This window comes from Aspergillus pseudoviridinutans (assembly GCF_018340605.1).
Source record: "Aspergillus pseudoviridinutans IFM 55266 DNA, scaffold_5, whole genome shotgun sequence".
NCBI classification, from domain to species: Eukaryota; Fungi; Ascomycota; class Eurotiomycetes; order Eurotiales; family Aspergillaceae; genus Aspergillus; species Aspergillus pseudoviridinutans.
The window spans coordinates 1122032-1141783 of NW_025091285.1; the positions used below are offsets into that span (position 1 = coordinate 1122032).

The window sequence follows — 19752 nt, forward strand, 5'->3', positions numbered from 1 at the left end:
ACTTTATTTAGTGTTGTCTTTCTCATAGTACCTTACTGAAAGGCCTTGACTACACCTAGGTACTTCGTAGTTATTTCAGAATATTTCAGAAAGATGTTTTAATAATACTTAGGTAGAGCCTTCCTTCCATTCGAAATGCCTCTCTAAAGGAGGAGCTGTATCAAGGGTCTCTCGCTCACCTAGGCTCCATGAGTTCATAGCCTCTAGACAAAGAAAAACGTTAACCTACCAGCGCTTGAATCACACAGTTGACCCACTGGGCCTTCTCCACCTCAACGTCAGAGCTGCCTGCTCTTAATTCTAGGTTTAATTCTTCTTTCAGCTCTCCAAGCCCAAGCTTTTTTGATTTGGTGGTGTTTGCTTTGGTTTGTGCTCTCCTCTCCGCCAGACTTGTGATTATTATCATCATCGTCTCACTGATTAGACTGATAGCTGCCTATCTCACTTTTTCCTTCTGTCTGGTGCGTTATCTATGTAGCTTTCTGCTCTCCGCTCTCTACATAATAATCCATTGACATACCCCCCCTTTGCTTCGCACGCATACTCTCACACACACTCTCGCTTTTCTGTTTTATCACCTCATACGCGGAGAGACATTATTTTCTTATCTTCTTGTGGGTAGACATCAGCTTGTCAACCATTACTACATCCTTCTATTATACCTCAAATTTCCCTCACACTTCGATCAGAAGATAGAGAAAATGTCATGGCAGCTGCCCCGCTAGATAGCTCTAGCACCCCGCCTGACGCTACTCTATCCACCGATTCGACGCGTCCACACGGCGATTCCATGGAAGATCTCGGTCCCCAATCCACCCGGAAACGTCCGCGTCTCGACAGTGGAAGCGGTGTTGTTGAGTCGTTGTCGATAGACGAAGCTGCCATTTCTCGAATGTCCAAGCCGACGCCGGCTGCTCCTGCCACGCCCGGAACGACTGATCACGACGTCCCTGCGTCGACTGCCCCCGCCAGCAGAGTGACCATTAATGTGAAATCTCCCACCTCCGATACCATGGCGACTGATTCCTTAGACACTCCCGCCGAGCAACCTGGCGCCGGTCCGCCTAGTGCTGCTCTAGCCGCTGATTCCCCCAAAGTCGTCTCGATATCGTCGACGCCTGCACAGAGCCCGGAGATTGAGGTGGCCGATTTGGAAGACATGGATCAGGACCCCAACACTTCGACGTGGAGAACGCTCGGGGAAGCTTTGCGGGACCCTGTCACACCAGAGGTAGTGCAGCTCCAAGATCAGCCGCCTTTGAGTGAGACCTTTCCCAAGCTTCGAGAGGCCGATGACCTACGGGAAAACTTGGAGGGGATCGGCGCAATCATCGAGAAAGGTATGCAAGGTTTATTTGATAATTTGGGTGCGTGTTTGAAGCTACTCGGGACTGACGGAGCTTGGCCGGGCAGGAAGTCAACATGATGTCGGTGTTTTCTTGGCCGTGAAGCACTGGTTCGATGAGATTGCACAGAGCTTGGATCAATTTACTGATGAAACTTACGTGGATGACCGAATCTTCTGGGAAGATTTACCCTTGCTGGTGGAGTCATTGCTTCGCAGAGGGTAAGCAGTCCTCTTGAAACACCAGATGTCTGTGATTATGACGAGGCGACAGAACTTTTCTTTTGCTGACGATCATTCTCCCATTATAGGCAGCCTCTGGAGCCTGACGATGGTCAAGGAATCTGGTCTTGCTTGGAGGAATTTTTTATCAACTTTGCTTTGCTTGGCTTTCGTCTGGTGCGCTTGGATATACTAACCTTGGCACAACTGGCTGAGAACACAGATATGCAGGCCGCGGATCTTATGTCAAGGGGGTATTTGCAAGCGTTGGGCTGGATATTACAATTACACGGCATTCCCTTCTATCGCGCCATGGAACGCACTCACGGTTCCGAGATCGTTGATCTTGTCGTTCAGCTCAATATTCGAATAGCGTTCCTTCCACTCGGTACGATCCACCTGCTATCGGAGTATGCTGCTTGCCTCATGGCCCTGGTTTCTAGACCTCAATGGTCGCAGCTCTCTTCTTCCTTGGTGCACACCCTCACTATCGTGCACAACATCATGGACTCCGGCGTCGAGCAATGGAAGATATGCGAGGAGGAAAGTATCGCTGAATCTACGTCTTTCCCTCTTTTCCTGAAACAGGTCTATCAGTTTGCTCGGGACATTGACGAGAAGTATCAGGCTCACATCGCTAAGAAGTCACCCTGGGTCACAAGCGACGCGAGTGAGTCGATCCTTCGGTGCATCTCGGGTATCTATCTTGCCGTCAGCCGCGATTCGAGTTTCACATCTCAGGTCGCCAAAGACCTCTTGATTGAGCTCCCTGAGCCTATCTCCCAAGATGAGCGTGCCTGGATAATTTATTATGCTTGGAGGTTTGCCGTACTGCAGAAGCATATCAAGGATGGCCGCATGGAGTTGCGGGTTCATGGCATAGAGACCATGCAAGCGGATCTCGTCAACGTATGGCGGCAATATATCCAAAACAGTCCTACAGGCACTGAGCACCCGCTTGTCCGATTCCTCGTCGGCTTTCTGAGGGAGAATAAAATCGTCGACTACATTGTCGGCGTCGATTCGCACCCTCAGCTCATTAGTAGAAGTGGAAATGTTGTCGGCTTCCTGATAGTTACCTCTACTTACGGCGACATAGACACGGATACAATCTGGAAGACGGTGACAGAGTCACAAGATCCCCGGACGGTATCCGAAGTACTTGGGATGCTTACCAGGACATTCCACATGCATTCAGCATTGTCCTCAGCATTAATCTATCTGTGCGCCAAGCTTCTCGAGCTGCCCCTGTCTCGGTTTGACGCACGGATGGTGGAGTTCTGTGAACAACTTCTCTATCAGGTCCGTGAAAAACAGGGCGAGAGGAGTCGACACGACTTGCTGGACGCATCACATGTGGATGCTGTTCCTCTGCGTTTGTGCGTGCGCCTCATTCGCGAGAGTGCTGCATTTGATGAGTTCTCGGTAGAGCACAAGGCTTTCCTGCAGAGATTTGCGAGCTCGCAGCTGAGCTCGTTTATAAATGTCGGGCTGAGTGAAAGTGATAAGATGGAGACATACGAACGCTGCATTCAGGATATTGCTGAAATGAACCAGTTTACTGTCGGCAGCATTCAGGCCTTGAACGCTCTCCTTCCAGGGTACGATACACAGGAGATACGCAAGCTTGCCACAGATTTTGATCTTCCGGCCCTGGTCATTGCCGAAATGGTTCACACAGTGGACATGAAGCAGACAGACTTTGGCGACTCCTTTTCGAAGACCGGATTCATATCCAGGATTCAACTACTTGCCCGCATTATTGACAAAGTCCCTGATTCTATCACAGCGAACCTGGCTGATGTCCTTTGGGAAAAGATACTCGTGTCCAAAACACTGGTGGAACAAGGCCGCCGAGCTGTTTGGGACATGTTGTGCGAACTCATGAGACGCAGCCCAAAACGCAATCCATTCATTGAGCGGTGTATCCAAGAATACCTTCCGAAATTGTCTCCTAATGACTACTCTCCCGAATTGCTCGCATTTGCAAAGCAAGCGGTCAATTACGAGGTCCGATTCAATCCGCCGCCGATCGCTAAAGAGAATGAGGTCGTCTCAATTCCCGGACTGGACCGTATCTGGAATTTCATTCTCACGGCTCCACCCGGCTCAATCGAAACAGACGCCACAAATTTTGCGATCGAGGTCTACCTCGATCACTCGGTGATCAACCGCTCTCCGCGCTCGGCCGTTGAGGCAACTCATATTGCTTTGGTGGATCGTTGTGTCGAACAGCTCAAGTCTGCCGCGGCTCATTTGAAGCCATCCATTGGCGACACCGCCAATGGGACTGACGAGTCAATGGCAAGCGACCTCAGCGGAAGTGAAATTCGAGCCGACGCAATACGGTTCAGTCGTTCACTGCTCTTTCTTCGCCAATTTCTCCAGGGGCTACGGACTAGGCCTCAATATAGCCCGCCGCAGAATTCACCCCCGAACTTGCCTGATCATCCGGTGAAGGGCGAGCTGATTGAAATTCGGTATCAAACATTCAACGGAAGTGCCCAAAGTAAATTTCGATCGTTACGAATTGGAGACCTGGCTACCGCAGCTGAGTTAGTTGAGAAACTCGAGCAGCTCACGGGGTTCTCGAAGTTTAGTACCATTACAGGTGGCCGACGTCTGGATCTTCTGGAGAAACCTGATCTCACAATACGTGAGCTGAAGATCGGATCTGGGCTGCTCTTAATCCGGAAGAATGCTGACAGCCGCGAGGTGGCCTCGACTGGTAGACGCCCGTCACTTACCCCGGTAGATTCCGAGGTGCTCAAGCATTTTGATGACCTTTACGTCCTTCTCAATCTTCAGGACCACTTGGCTCGAGAGGTGAGAATCCTTTTTTGGCCTTGCATGCGTTTCCTTTACGATTCCGTCGCTTACTCTGGCTATCGCAGATCTATGACTTCCTCGTTGTCTTTCCGCCTCAAGAAAGAGTGGTTGAATTAGTCAAATCTTTGCAAAAAACTGAGGAAGACATCTTCCCAGCGGACAAACCATATAGTCTGCTTTATTCTGCAAATACCCTTTCGAGTTGCTTGAGAGAAGAAGCATTAGAGGTTGGTCCAATCCCCGACCTCGCTCATCGTGGGCTGTGCTGATATCATCGCAGTCGGCTCCAGATCAGGCATTTGTTTCTCACAGCATTCGTGTCGTTGTTTCTGCCCTGACACGCCCAGAGGCGCCTGAATCATTGCCAGAGTCTCCGACGAAAGTTCAGATCGCCGCCAGCCTTGTTGAATGCCTTCTTCACGCTCTCATGGGTAAGCTGTCTTGGCAATCAGCTACCTTGTACTCGTCAGTGCTGACCACTGCACAGTGAAACCACCTGTAGCCGCCGACTGTCTGACAATCACAAATTCAGCCCAGCTGGTGCAACGATTGGAAAAATTAATTGAGATCGGACGGAGAATGCCCTCGACTTGCCTGTTGGGAACCCGACTTCAGAGATTGGTTTGTAACTGCTTTGCCGTGCTCACTGAGGGTTCCTTGCGCGATCACAAATTCTGGGAAGTCATCAAGCAACAGGCACAGTTAGACTGTCTCCTTGTATCCCTCCTTTTGGATGAGAGTCGACAACCTATTCGCAGAGAGATAATCGAACATATCGCCGTCGCCTGCAGCCCGTCCAAGCTGGTCAGGAAACCAACAAAAGCGGTCGATGGGGAAATACAAGATGCATCAGACACAATGGCCTCCGAGAACCCGGTCAGAGTTGATATGTTAGCAACTATCTGGGATGCTTTTGTGAAGATCATGCCGCAGACTCTGGAGCATGCTGAACAGTCCCAGGAATTTTTCGACATCGCTCACCTGGTGTTCCAATCAGTCGCAGAGCAATCGCCTAAGGACCTCATATATGGCGAGTATCTCAAGCAGTGGAGCTGCGTCATGCTAGGTCATAAGACACAAGAGGTCAGTGAGAGTCCCATCATGTATCCGCTCTCCTCACTAACTCTTGGGAAGTTCGTCGGACGTGAGCCCGTGGATCACCTTATTCTGGGATTCTGTCGTCTTTTGAGGTCGTGCCTGGATTTAGCTGATTCGAGCAATACTGGGGTAGACTCCTTGTAAGTTGGCTGGATCAAATGCTCCGTTTCCGACCCTCACTCACCATCCTCTTATAGCGACCTTGCTGAGAAGCTCATTGACAATTACCTTTTCCCCAACCTATCTGAGGAATCGGACAACCTCATCGTTCCGCAGATTCCGGTCATGCACACTCAGACCCGCCAAGAGCTCTATGGCATCCTCAGTCTATTGTGCAAATATTCTGAGGATTACTGCACGGTAGTCGATTGTCTCAAAGACCTGATCCCTGGAGGTACAAATTCCCGTTCCTGGCACGTGCGGCCTGACTATTATGATACTGATGTGATACTGATCAACTATTGCGATCTGGCAGATTATACATACTCCTCCAGCTGGTGTTTTGATCGCCACAAGATGATTCGTGCTCCCGAAGGTTATGCGGGACTCAAGAATCTGTCCAACACCTGCTATCTGAACTCTCTTCTAACCCAGCTGTTTATGAACGTTCAGTTCCGCGATTTCATGCTGCAACTCCACCTTTCAGACCCGGATGCTTCCCAGAGGTTACTTGCTGAAACGAAGAAGCTCTTTGCTTACATGCAAGAAACCTGGCTCAGGAATGTTGATCCTCAAGGACTGGTAGATAACATTCGAACTTACGACAACGAACCAATTGATGTAACGATTCAAATGGACGTCGATGAATTCTATAACCTGCTGTTTGACAGATGGGAGGCCCAGATCTCGGGCTCCGAGGACAAAAAGAAGTTTCGGTCTTTCTACGGCGGMCAGCTAGTCCAGCAAATCAAGTCCAAGGAGTGTCCTCACATCTCCGAGCGTCTGGAGCCTTTCTCCGCCATCCAATGCGAGATTAAGGGCAAAGCGAGTCTCGAGGAGAGTCTACAAGCCTATGTTGAAGGAGAGATAATGCAGGGAGGTAAGCGACTTTGGGAGAAAAAGGTTGTGGGTTGGACGCCATTCTGACTGTCCTTTTAGATAACAAATACTCTTGCACGTCCTGTGGGCGACATGTCGACGCCGTTAAGAGGTAGGCTGCAATTGGCGTTCCGCGGTAGCACAACTGACGCTAACTTCTCCGTATAGGGCCTGCTTGAAGGAAGTGCCGGACAACCTAATTTTCCACCTTAAACGCTTCGACTTTGACATGATCACAATGATGCGGAGCAAAATCAATGATGAATTCCGCTTTCCTGAGCACATTGATATGAGCCCCTTTAAAGTTGAATATCTTTCTGACCAGAACTCGGATGTCCAAGAGGACGTCTTCAAGCTCGTCGGCGTCCTGGTTCATAGCGGAACAGCCGAGTCAGGGCACTACTACTCATATATTCGGGAGAGGCCTAATGCTGGGGGTAGAGGCTCTTGGGTGGAATTCAATGATTCGGACGTAAGCAGGTTCGACCCATCCAAGATTGCAGATCAATGTTTTGGTGGTTACAACGACTCGGTCCACTCCGCCGCCGTGAACCAAGTGCGATTCAACAAGGTCTGGAACGCTTACATGCTCTTCTACCAACGCATATCGAGTATGGAGTCGGAAAAATTGCTGTACAAGCCTTCCAAGGCCGACCATCCAGTGCATGTGTCCTTACCAGTTCCGCTAGCAAACCACATTGCGATGGAGAACGAGGTCTTTATACGAACATACTGTCTTATGGACCCATATCATGCCTTGTTTGTCCGGCATCTCCTCTCCCGGCTTCATGATAAGGAGATCACAAACAAGAGGCCTAAACTGGATCAGGATGTGGTCTTCATCGCGTTAGATACCCTAGAACAACTGATCGCGAGAACCAGGGAGCCTCTGGGTCTCGATGTCCTCGTCTCGGAGCTTGTGGGAGTGATCAATGAGTTGCCAAAGGGAGCTCACAGAGTGCTCGAGTGGGTGGTGGAGCGATCAGCAGGTATTCGCAATCTGGTACTGAGAAGTCCTCATGCGTCTGTCCGAGACAGTACGATCAAGATCATTATGCGCGCGCTCGAAAGGCTTCAAGAGCTCCGTGAGGAGGCACACCTTGACGACCGTGCGAAGGAGAAATGGCACATGCGATACCTTGATGGATTCGAGAATGTCGTTGCCACTCTAGATGGGCTATGGCCCGTTCTCCATACTACCAGCCGTTCATGGGACGATTACTTTGCATTTCTTCTGTCTCTTGCCAACCTGGGCAGCTATGAGATCGAAACGATCTTGAATAGCGGGTTTCTACTCAAATGCCTGGAAATTGTGTGGCTCGATCGAGAAGACTCAAAAAGGTTGAAGCGTCAATATCTGTCTTACTTCAGACTTCTAGAGAAGGGCAGGAAATTCTCGCACAGGAGACTCATGGATCTTTTGGCATTTCTGTTGGCAAAGGTTGATCTCACCGTGGCCCCAACCTCGGATGATGAGCGACGCTCTTTACCGAATGGCAAGTTTTCACTTACGGTCACAGAAAATGTGTTCGTTCGTTCTCTCGGGAGGGATCGCGAGCTATCACTTCTGAAGAAAATTCTTCAACCAAACCCAAATCATAACCCTCACGCTTCTATGGCTATTGTCGGTCTTTTGCTGGACTCGGAACCTGAAGCCGGTCTAATGGATCCGCTATGCAAGGTTTTGGAAGATGGGCTCAGGGTTGAACCCGCTGAGCTGTGTGCACCCTTTCTAGAGGCGACTTTGATTCTTTGCCAAAGGAGCCCTGATGAGAACCGAATCATTACACTCATTGACTTTGTTGCCAAGGGCATTGAGTCAATCAATGATAGTGGCGGTAGAGAGCATCTCGCATTCTTTACAAGCTTGTTGACGAGTCGAAACGAACGCCTTGGCCTAGAGAAGAATTGGTTTCTGGCGCAGATTGTGGACAAAATACCTGACTGGGCTCCGACTCTACTCGTCTTCCCTGACAAGACGGTCAGGAACACCACTTTGGCGCTTCTACACCAGATACTCTTCAGCGCAGAAGCAGAAGACATGGGCCCTGATTGGCAGTCACGTCATGCCGAGATCGCAAAGGAGCTCGTGCGCAACAGTGTCGAGAAGCTAAGAAAAACGTTCTTGACCGGGCCTGCCAACAATGTGGAAGCAAGGGTGATCGAGTGCGTCAAAACTGTCATAGATCATTGTTTGGTTACGTATTTTGATGACAGCGAAGATGACCAAGAGGTTGTCCGTCAGGCGCAAGGTTTGTTTTTCCCCCGATTCCGTACCTACATTGCCCTTCTACTCTGGACCGTTGCTAACCATTTACTCGTAGTCGTCAGTGCAGCCATTGATGAGCTATCTGTGAATATGCCAGAAGAACTGGCTTCGGGTATGCTAATCTTTTCTCCTTGATCCCCTATCAACATCTAACCCTTGATGGCAGTGTCTGATTTACCATCTCCAGATGAATGGGAAGAGAATTCCATGCTGCCGAGCGATTCGGAAATGGGAATGGCAGGTTCACCGTGAGCAGATTGGCGACGCAGTTGATGAAACGCTGTGATTGAATCACATATGAGTGACGATTTTATGACCAAGTTCTACATCAGACTTGCAGATTCTGCATTTGTCGGCGTTCGCATTCCCGTCCGACAAACGAGAACAGAAGCGGGCGTTGGCTGTTTGGCTTTTGTTTCGGGCGACCATGGTTGGAGTTTGGCACTTCTCCGTGACCTTTTCTCCCTTCTCTTTCAGTTTCCCGAACTTGCGTTACGTGATGGGTGATTATTCTTTGAGACATCGTAATGACGAGGTTCCATGTCGAGTGCGTTCAGGCGTCTTTGGTTGTTGTTGTACCGACCTTACTATACACCGTTTTTGATGCGGAAGGTCGGATGCTGTGGAGCCAGATGGAGCAACGAACTCAGTTGCTACTATTATAAGAAAAGTTTTAGAGGAATGGACTAGAGCTATGGAAAGTTCTTTCAATCGATATCTGTGTTATGGGCAACTGTTTTTTTTTTCATGCGGAAACTAGTGTACAGGCTATTGTAAGGATCCTTCGCAATGGATGCAAGAAACTGCTCCCTACGGAAGCAGTGATATCCAACCAACCAGTAGTCAACCACCGAGTGAAATCAGGTTCTCGGAGACAGGTAGGCATTGCAAATCCTAATCGCCTTCATAGACTCCCTTTACAAGTACCTGATCGCAAGCGCCCGCGCTCGTGATCCGTATAAACTACTGGGAGACGGGCAAGTGTCTGCCTCAGACGTCCTCAAACTCTTCGTCATCCTCGTCAGACTCCTCCTTTTTCACATCAGGCTCGAGTTTGATCTTCTTCGCAACCGGTCCATCCTCGGCGGGGGTATTTGGCGTGCCCACAGCGGTCTGAGGCGCACTTGTCCCGGAATCCGTGTCGAACTCGCGCTTGATACCGACCGGKGCAGAGGTGGGTGCACTGGTAGGCCCGCCCATAACCGCTGGAGAAGCGGTGTCGCTAGCGGAGACGCCGCCGACGTCTTCGAATTCCTCGTCGAATTCGTCGTCTGAATCGTCCTCTTCGGCGCTGCTGGCGTCGCGTTGGGCCTGCAGGGCTTTCTCTCGTTCCATCTCGGCGTAGTATGCGGCGACCTTGTCGTCCAGGTCCTCGATCTTGGGTTTGCGGTCTTCTTCCTCCTTGATTTCGGATTTGATGGTGCCGTCAGTCTCGGTCTTGATGTAGCTGACGTTGCCTGCGGTCGTGGAGACGGTCGAGTGGGTGTGCCAGACGGGAAGGGCGTTTTGCTTCTCGAGGGCGGCCTTGCGCGCGGCTTCTTCCGCTTGCTCCGCGGCGCTCTTCTCCTCGGTGGAGGTGAGGGAGATTTCCAGCGCGGTGGCGTCGGTCTTGAGGTTGCCGCGGACGGCCTCTTGCTGTTTCGAGGGGACGACGATGGCAGCTCTGGTTGGGTGTGTTTGCTGGTTGCGGACGACGTCGACCTTGTGCTGCCATGCAGTCTCGAAGTCGTTGGGGGGGATCTCGACCGAGTCGATCTGCTTGAGCAGTTTCAGCATGTTATCGAGCTGGGCCATGAGCTTGCTGTTCTTCTCGTGTCCCGTGCGATCGATTCCCTCGGCTCCTTTGACGTCCTCCGTTCGCTCAAGGATGGCCCCGCAGTTCTGGCATTCGAATCCCTCGTCCGAGTACAGGCTGAGGACATCCAGCTCCGTCCATTCTGCGCCACAACGCAAGCATACGTATTCCTTCCTTTCCTCGCTTGGTGTGTATTGAGCTTTGATTGTCGAGGTTAATTTCGAGACCTTGAACTTGATTGCGTCGACGACGGGATGTAACGGGATATAGTAGTATTCACGGTTGACAGGCCGGGTTGACCCATCTCGAATCTCGGCTCGTGTGCTTCTGCACGGGGGAAAAGTCAAACATGTCAGCTTGTTTGCAGGTCCAATTAGTCTGGTACTGCAAGCGAGCCATACACCGCGATCAAACGATCTTCGCGCAACTTGGCGCAAAGTTTCCGCAAGTCCTTCTGCTGCATGCCGAGGAGGAAAGCAAGATCTTCCGCATGGAGTCTACATCAGGTGAAGTGAGATAAATGTCAGCCATGTATAACTAGGCATCCGACACTTTTAAGCCCTCGGAAAAAGAGACATACACCGAGTGGATGCAGAGCGCATCGACTATGAGAATCTGGCGAGTCTCATAGAAAGCCCGGACCACGGTCCGGATGAGAGTATTGGCAAGATCCATCCCAGAGGAGACTGAGTGTTATCGCGTAAATACGGTAAACCTGTAATTACCTCGCGGATCTCGAAGCAAACACGAAGGGGAGCGGCGCAAAGATTCTTGTTGTCACCGAAGAGAGCTTTAACGAAAGACGAGGGACATTCTTTTCCGACCGGACAGCCGAAGAGGCCAGATCGGATTTGAAGGATGAATGAAGAGGTAAAATAGCCTGGACGCAGCCTTAAGACAACAGAACTGCAGAACAGGGACAAAGGAGCGTGGTAGAAGAGAAGGTTGAGGCGAGTTGGATGAAAGGCTGGAACCAAAGAACATGCCCGAGGCACCCACTGTTACTGCCTGAGGCGCCAAAGAGCTGTTTGATTCAGGAATAGTGCGATCGATCTCCCGCTAGTCCCGATATGGTGTAGCGTATCTCCGACGTCAAATCGCAGCCAAAAAAGGTCAAAAAACGCTAATGTTAAGCCATCCAGATGCAGCAGAAGTCTCTTCATGCGCGCCTACGTTTCTCTGCGTCAGTGCTTGTCTGGGATTAGTTCATCCCCCAGGAACATCACGATAGCCACTCCATCGCTACGGAAAACTAAATTAGTCGATTGTACGACGGCGCAACGGCAATTCGGAACCAAAGTGTCATTACAGCATTGGCAAAGACGAAACTCACCATGGACAATAACGAACGAAGAGCTGAAGGACCAGGAGAAGCTGGTGAAAAGCGTAAGAAGCGGAATATGGGAAGGGCAGAATGGAGGTATGTTCGCGCGCGGAGATGATCCACCAGTTCCAGCTGTCATCGACTAACCTGGCAAGTCGGCACATGGTAGACAAGAGAGCGCGCAATGAGGAGCAAAACGAAGCCAAACGGCGCAAGATTGAGAACGGTGAAGAGGTGACAGGGCCTATCTATGCGACTCATTTCTCGCCGGAAGATATCGAAAATGAGCAGCGGCGGCCGAAGAAGAAGGTTGCTGTATTGATCGGATACGCTGGGACGGGCTATCATGGAATGCAATTGTACGACTCCCAGACACCTATGGGACTTTGGACTACGATATTGACTTGCACCCAGGAGTGACAAGGAAAAGACCATCGAAGGAGATCTGTTTTCCGCGTTCGTTGCGGCAGGCGCCATCTCCAAAGCCAACGCTGCCGACCCCAAAAAGTCGTCCTTGGTCCGATGTGCGCGCACCGACAAGGGTGTCCATGCGGCGGGTAACGTGGTTTCGCTGAAACTGATTGTCGAAGATCCAGACATCATCAAGAAGATCAACGAGAAGCTCTGCCCCCAGATCAGAGTCTGGGACATCCAGGTCACGAATAAGGGATTCAGCTGTTACCAGATGTGCGACTCTCGTGTCTATGAGTATCTGATTCCAAGCTATTGTTTCCTGCCGCCACATCCCAGCACTTATCTTGGCAAGAAGATTGTCGAGCTTGCTGAGAAGGAAGGCGACCTGGAAGGCTACAAAGCCCGACAGGAGGAGGTAGCTAACTACTGGGAAGATGTCGATAATGAGCGTATCAAGCCTATTCTTGACACCTTTCCTGAAGATCTCCGCAAGATAGTCGAAAAGGCTCTATATTTTGATGAGGAGAAAGCTCCAGAAGACGAAGATGCTGGTCAGAAGGAGGAGTCGCAACAAACTTCATCCGAAGGCAACCCTGCAGATTCGGAACAGACCGCCCAAGACCAAAGCACAGAGGCATCGGCCGAAGAAGAAGCCCGCAGGCGGCGAATCTACGAGGCCGTCAAGAAAGTCAAGACCGCCTACACTGAAGCCAAGCGCGCATACCGCATCCCCGCCGCCCGTCTGGACCGCCTGCAAGCCACACTAGACAAGTACGTCGGCACCAACAATTTCTACAACTACACCATCCAGAAGACATACGGCGACCCCTCCGCCAAACGCTTCATCAAGTCTTTCAAGGTAGACCGCGACCCGATCATCATCAATGGCACGGAGTGGCTCAGCCTCAAAGTCCACGGCCAAAGCTTCATGATGCACCAGATCCGCAAGATGGTAGCCATGGCGACAATGCTGGTCCGAGCCGGGTGCGATCCCCAGCGCATCGTGGACTCGTACGGACCAACCAAGATCGCCATCCCCAAGGCGCCGGGACTGGGTCTGCTGCTCGAACGGCCCATCTTCGACGGCTACAACAAGAAGGCAACCACCACACTGGGCAAGGAACCGATCGATTTCAGCAAATACCAGAAGGAAATCGACGAGTTCAAGCAGCGCGAGATCTATGATCGGATCTTCCGCGAGGAAGAGCAAGCGAATGCGTAAGTCTTTCCAATAATGTTTCCCTTCTCCGAGTCAGACGCTGACCAGTGGACAGGTTCTCGGTGTTCTTCAACCATATCGATCACTTCGGCCAGGAGACATTCCTTTACATCACGTCGGGTGGTATGGCGGCTTCCAAACCGCCCATGCCACCTACCGATGCGACAGAGGCTGAACAGCAGGAGGCTAGTAAGCGCAACCCAAAATCTCAGAGAGAGGCCCTTGCTGCTGTGGAATCCGAGTCAGATGGTGAGGGTGCAAATGGTGAGGAGGGTGGTTGAGCCTGCCGTATGGATTCTTCTAGGTTAAAGTGCAGAGGAATTTGTTAGATGAAGACATACTCCCCTCCCAAGCATAAAGATGGGATTCAAGTGTGTCCGACAGTCTCTATAATACAAAAGGACCTGCAAGGTCTACACCATTGAAGTGTCGGTGATTTTTCGTAGCGTTACACTTATGCCAGTGTGGAAGCAGTCTACCTATTGTCAGATGTAGTCTAGTATTTGGCCAACAGACCTAGACGATACGCAGCATATAAACGAAGTTGGGCCCCAAAGTTATTATTCCAGTGACAGCGACGTAATCCTAACGGAGAAGAACAGCGAATGCAAGTTAATTCGACTATCAACGCATGAAAGGAATGACTCGCTATGTGTCATTAATTTACGGCGGAATGTAACATGGAAGCGCTCGCAACAGAATCCTCAATACGGAATGCTTTGATGTCAAACCCCAGAAGCCGAAAGTAGAATTGACACGACCAGGGGATTCAGAACAAATGAGAAAGGGCCAAGTTGGACGCCGACGCCAACGTTTCGATCAGTACAAGTCAAAATGAAAAAAAAGAAACAAAAAGAGAAAGGAGAAGGCATGTGCAATAATCAAGTTTCTCAAAAATAGACAAAGGACAAATGGCTTCAGAGAGACAGTCAAGCGGAAACCGTACCAAGAGCCGCAGCGAGAAATGGAAAAAATCTKGTGTCAACATGCATTTAGAACATCAGCGAACGTGCCTTCTGGCGCCGAACGTCCGCACTGCGGATCTCGGGCTGAGACTGCGTATGTTTATGCCCTGGTCGTGGTGATGCCGGCGCCGGCGCCGTCATTCCCGCAGCGGAAGCCACATCTTTTTTGACTGGCGGAGGAGGTCCATGAGTGGAGAACCGATCCGTTGTCTCTCTTCTGGACTTCATGCTTCGTTCGCGCTTGAGGACCAACTCAGTCCAAGGCTTGGTCTGACTACTTCCAGAAGAGCTGCCCTTGCCGACAGTCTCAGCCAGAACCTTCATCCATCCCTCCTTGTCCGCTGCGCTATCAGCGTAAAAATCAATCACTTCACCGTTTCCAAAGCGGATACGGAACCCTTCTTCCACGAACATGTAGCCTTCTTCCTCCTCGGCGAACGCAGACTTGCGTCGCCCGCCACCTTTTGTGGAGGTCTCTTTCTGAATTAGAGATGACCTGTCGTCGATCAGCTTAGCAGCCTTCGACAGGTTGATCGTGGCACGGGGTTGGCGCGTGGTTTCATGGTAAGCCGTCAACTTGGAACCTTGAAGCTTGAAGAAACGGCGACGCCAGTACTGTCGAAAACATGGTACATCAGTACAGACTCAATACAAAGTTAGTCGGATGGCACACTTACCGGGCAATCACCTCCTTGCTGAGAAAGGAATCCTTCCCAGGTGCGGGCTGAAGCAGCCTCCGCCTCCCGCATCTCGCGGATGCATGCATTCATACTCTTTGGCATGTCCTCGTCCTTCCCGCCCTTGGGCTTAGGAACGAACAAGAGCTGCAGTTCCAGTTTGCCAATCTTGTATGGAGGGCGTCGTTGAGAAGCTGCACTAGACGTGCTCTTTTTGCTCTTCACGCTGCTTGGTTGCTCGTCGACCGCCCACTCATTGAAGCAAGCCACATCGACAGTGTACGGCCGACCGAAGGCATATTTCTCGTGGTCGCTCAGCGCGACGTAGGCCCGTCCAAAGCTGCCGTCACGAGCAATAAGAGTCCTCAGTCTATCCCAGACGCCAGCATTTACGTCCTTGCTCTTTTGTTGCTGGGAGGCAAGTTGCTGTTTCATCTCCATTTCCTTGCGCTTGCGTGGTGAGGCAAAAACTCTGCTGAAAGTGGACGCCTTCTGTCTCGCAGGCGACGCAGGGGCAGCGGGTTCCTGAACTCTGAATCTAGCATCATCGACCTTCATTTGAAGTGTCAGCTGGAATTCGAGGTCATTTTGTACAATGAGCTCGAATTCTTGTCCGATCGGAGCAGTTTTCCCGAGTTCTAGCCAAGCAGTGGTGACGCAATGAAGGCCATTGTCCAGTGTAAGAGCAAAGTACGATCGCTCGCCTAGTCCTTCATTTAGCATCGGTTTGTCGCACGGAGAGAAAAGGGAGGTTTTGTTGGACGACAAACGAATGGATACTCACCCTTGGGAAGTGGCAGATCGAGGTATTTCATCCCGACGACCTTGACAAACAGGCGGCCCCGTTCCTCACCGTCATCCAGAGCACCGTCCAAGGTGGGCTCATTCTCCTCAATTGGTGCGATGGATTCCTGGACGTTGCTCGATTGACCTGGAAGGGGTGGCACAGGCCCTGCAACCGGCTTCTTCTTGGGGATACCACCAGACATCCTCATGCTCGGGCGGCGAGGTTGTCCATTCCAGGGTACCGTTGTCCATGTCTGTTGGCTCGGTTTTCGCGGTGAGGGCGCTGGAGACCTCACTGTACGCGGGTCGGTCGAGGTTTCGCCAGGCGTGGGCGCTGATTCTTCATCACTGCGATTGCTAGCAATGACAACCTTGGTGTTATGCCTCATGAGATAACCTCTCTGTTTGGGAAATTGTCTGTCAGCTGGTGCTCTAGGGGCAATACAGGGGTTCCTTGGGTCCTGAGGATTATGGAAATCCGGGGTAGAGGTAGTGGGCGCTGAAGCAAATAACTGGGCTAGGGACTTCTCAAACGCAACCTTTTGGGATTCAATGACTCGGTCAAATTCCTTGTCTAGACCCATGCCGAGGCTCTCTTCTTGGATGCTGAATGGGATATCCAACTTAACCAAACTGCTTTGCCGCTGCGTGAGGTCCTTGTTCGGCGCGGTAGAGGCCGTCAAGTGAGCGGACTTATCATCAGACTCGGAGGCGGAGTCGTCGGGGGTGGAGTGGTCGGATTCGTGGGATTTCTGCTTGCTCAGGGTAAGCATCGATGGGGGCTGCTGCCCGCTGACCTTGCGACGCACTGCCGCCATCGAATCTACATCCGCCGGCGTAAGGGAAGGGCGTGTCTTGAGTCCATTGGGTGCCTTGACAGTAGCAATGGGTTCCGGTACACTTTCATCGGAAGAGATCTGAGAATCATCATCCTCTTCGTCAATCGGGTGACGGATCACTGAGTCGGGAGTACATGGATCAGACACCGGCTCATTTATATCCGGGGTCATCGGGCGTCGTAAGGATTCCGTGATTGCTGCCATCTTTGGAGAAGGGAGCTCTTGATCGCCAGAGTTATCGGGTCCATCTACCGCCCCCTCGGATCTTTCCGGGGGCACGGGAGTTGCCTGGCTGTCGTTGGATCCTTGGGATTCGCGCTTTTGGTGCTTGGAGTTTTCGCTGGACAGCTGAGAGGACTGGGCGCCGTCAGTAGCAGGTTTGTCTTCCAAATCCATGAGGGAGGGTTCAAGGGACGGGAGGATTTCATCGTATTTGGGTATGTCGTAGAGATCATCGTCGTGCTCTTCACGTTTGATCACCACGTCAGAGTCCGAGTCTTCATAATCGTCGTCAACGTCATTATCGTTCTCAAGAGATGGAATGGGAACGTCTGGATCATAATTCATGTAATGGTGGGGACTGGATGCGATCTGAGACTCCTCCTCATCATACGGATCGTCCAGGAAGCTATCGCTTCTGCGGAGGTCTTTCAAGATGGAGTCTCTGGAGATTCGAGGCATAGGAATATCAAGTTCGTCGGCATCATGCTCTTCCGCATCCTTAGCCTCATCCTTGTCCTGGTCCTCCGTGACATGGTCGGGTCCCTCGGATGGCTTGTCTTGTTCGTCAGTAGCGTGCTCCTGGTCCTGCTTGGCCCGTTCATCCTTGCGGAGCATCATCAAGCGCAGTCTGTCCTCCAATGACATGGATGCGCGGCTCAATTCACTGATGTCCGACTTTGTACATGATGCAGGAGCGGGGGGAGAGGGAAGAACTCTTTTACCACCACTTCCCAACTCAAACGCTGCTGCTAATTTTCCAGGAGAGGAAGACCGAGGAGTGACAGGTTGCCGACCCGCGCCAGGCAGGGGAGGCAAAGGACGACGCTCTCCGTTCGAATCCAATGACTCTACACGAGAGTGCTGGAGAGGCAGTTTTTGCTGCGAGGGAGTCGTGGGGCCGGGACTGTGGGATTCGTCATCCTCAGTAAACGGATCATCATCCTCCTTCACGAGCTCGTCGTTTGCGGTGGAAGGACTCATATAGCGCCAATCCTCAGGGAGTACAACTGGGGTCTTTTCAAGGTCCTCCAAAGAGGCATCGAAGCTATCATCGCGGTCAAGCGAGGACTCCCGATCGAAACTGACATCACCCTCGTCCTCTTCAGAGTCATAGCTTCCGTCGCGAGACTCCGAGGCGACCGACGAAGGGTCTGGAGTAGTCATCTCGTACTCATTCACCTGAGGAGGAGCAGCATCGAAGGTCACGCTTTTAGGGTACCGATTACCAACGCTGTCGAAATCCGACCAGATCTCGCTCTCAGGATCGAAGCCGTTTCCTTTGACGCCGAATCGACTCGCACGAGACAAGGAGGATTTGGCTGGAGATACCTGGTCTTTGCTTGGTGATGGGGGTCGGGGTCCTGGTTGGCGATCATCACGATTTTGGGGCTGCTGGGGGGCCGAGTTGCTTTGAGACTGTTTCTGTGGCGGCTTACTCGTCGCCAGTGGTCGTTGTGGAACATATACACTGGCTGGATCGTACTCTTGGTTACGTTCACGAAGCATGTTGCTGTTCTTCACTCGAGATGCGCGCTTGAGATTTTCCAGGGACGGACGCTTAGATGCCGAATACGGTGAGTCTGGATCATATGGGGCCTGGTTCTCGGAACTTCTTGGGAAAGGCGAGCCCGATTCACGGCCTTGCCAGAAGAGGCGTGGCGAGGAGGAAACCTCGAAGTTCGAGGCATCACTGTTTCTCATGGTCTGCGCAATCACACGTTAGGTTCTCTTGCAAAGACTGTGCATAAAGACACTTACTTTAGTGTTTTGATTCCACACTGGTGAGTTACGTCTTTGAGCCACTGGGCTTACTTCGGATAGAGGGCGCTGCGCTGAGCCACTACCCATCCTGAGAAAAGACAATGATCACCCGAGGATGGCAGATAGCACAAAGAGCACAAGGGGGAATAAAGAAAATTCCAACGCTGTGGTTGTATCAGCAGATGTCATGTTTTGACAAAGAGCATAACAAAGGAATGGCCCGTGCAACCCCGGGATATATCCCTTGCAAGAAGAACGCGCCCATACCTTATTCTGATAAACAACAACAAATGGCGAATGGCGCTTCGATAACCAGCAAAAAGGTGATGGACTAACTTTAAGATATTGTTCGTACAAGTCGTGGCAGATTCGTCACAGAAGGATATTCATCAAAAGATCGCCAATTCGTTTCTGGCGGTGGAGTGAACGAATACTGCTACTCCGATAACGAGGAGATATAGAAATCCAGATGAACAGAGATCGTCAACCGATGTGGGACAGATGAATTGATAAGTGACAGGATACCACCACATCCACCGCGTAATGAGAAAGGAAGCAATAAGAGTAAGAAGACAACAACAACACGAGGGTAGCCAAAGCACCAAAAAGAAAAGAAAACAAGCACGAGGAGGATCTGTCGATGACAGAGGAGAAGCGAGGAGAATTAACTATGAAACAGGATAAGTAAGCCGGGTGGATCAGGAACAAGCAAGATAACTGTGCAGTGAGTGCAGTTGCAGAGGGCAGCAGATGTTGACATTTGGAGCGGCGGGTGTCTCCATAGCAACTGTTGCGGCCTGTCCGCCTGAGAGCCTTACGGCCTTGTTTCCAAGGTTCAGCCCCGATCGCCTTAGACTTATTCCGGGTTAGCGTGGTTTCGGCGCTGGCCAAGCCGCAAATTTCCAGGAAAGTTTCAATCCACCTGTTAGATATCAATATCTTCAGCAGC

General features: G+C 51.2%; 4 protein-coding genes across 4 annotated transcripts; 2 read left to right on the plus strand and 2 right to left on the minus strand.

Moving 5' to 3' along the window:
- Positions 1–706: 706 nt before the first annotated feature.
- Asppvi_007452 (putative ubiquitin C-terminal hydrolase) lies at positions 707–9053 on the plus strand (the record flags this gene model as incomplete). Its single annotated transcript, XM_043303339.1, has 13 exons — positions 707–1340; positions 1414–1567; positions 1657–4393; positions 4462–4623; positions 4677–4827; positions 4884–5479; positions 5531–5634; positions 5692–5888; positions 5970–6533; positions 6593–6644; positions 6701–8784; positions 8857–8913; positions 8968–9053. 13 exons carry the CDS (start codon positions 707–709, stop codon positions 9051–9053), a joined length of 7578 nt encoding a protein of 2525 aa, XP_043159274.1.
- Positions 9054–9791: 738 nt separating this feature from the next.
- Positions 9792–11271, minus strand: Asppvi_007453 (putative transcription factor TFIIE complex alpha subunit; the record flags this gene model as incomplete). The annotated part of the gene is made up of 3 exons (XM_043303340.1): positions 9792–10923; positions 10998–11093; positions 11177–11271. The coding sequence occupies 3 exons, from the start codon at positions 11269–11271 to the stop codon at positions 9792–9794; spliced, it is 1323 nt and encodes a 440-aa protein (XP_043159275.1).
- A 659-nt stretch (positions 11272–11930) lies between these two features.
- Positions 11931–13834, plus strand: Asppvi_007454 (pseudouridine synthase PUS2; the record flags this gene model as incomplete). Its single annotated transcript, XM_043303341.1, has 4 exons — positions 11931–12016; positions 12076–12279; positions 12335–13552; positions 13609–13834. The coding sequence occupies 4 exons, from the start codon at positions 11931–11933 to the stop codon at positions 13832–13834; spliced, it is 1734 nt and encodes a 577-aa protein (XP_043159276.1).
- A 711-nt stretch (positions 13835–14545) lies between these two features.
- On the minus strand, positions 14546–18890 carry bud4 (putative GTP binding protein (Bud4); the record flags this gene model as incomplete). Its single annotated transcript, XM_043303342.1, has 4 exons — positions 14546–15133; positions 15196–15899; positions 15980–18746; positions 18801–18890. 4 exons carry the CDS (start codon positions 18888–18890, stop codon positions 14546–14548), a joined length of 4149 nt encoding a protein of 1382 aa, XP_043159277.1.
- Positions 18891–19752: the final 862 nt, after the last annotated feature.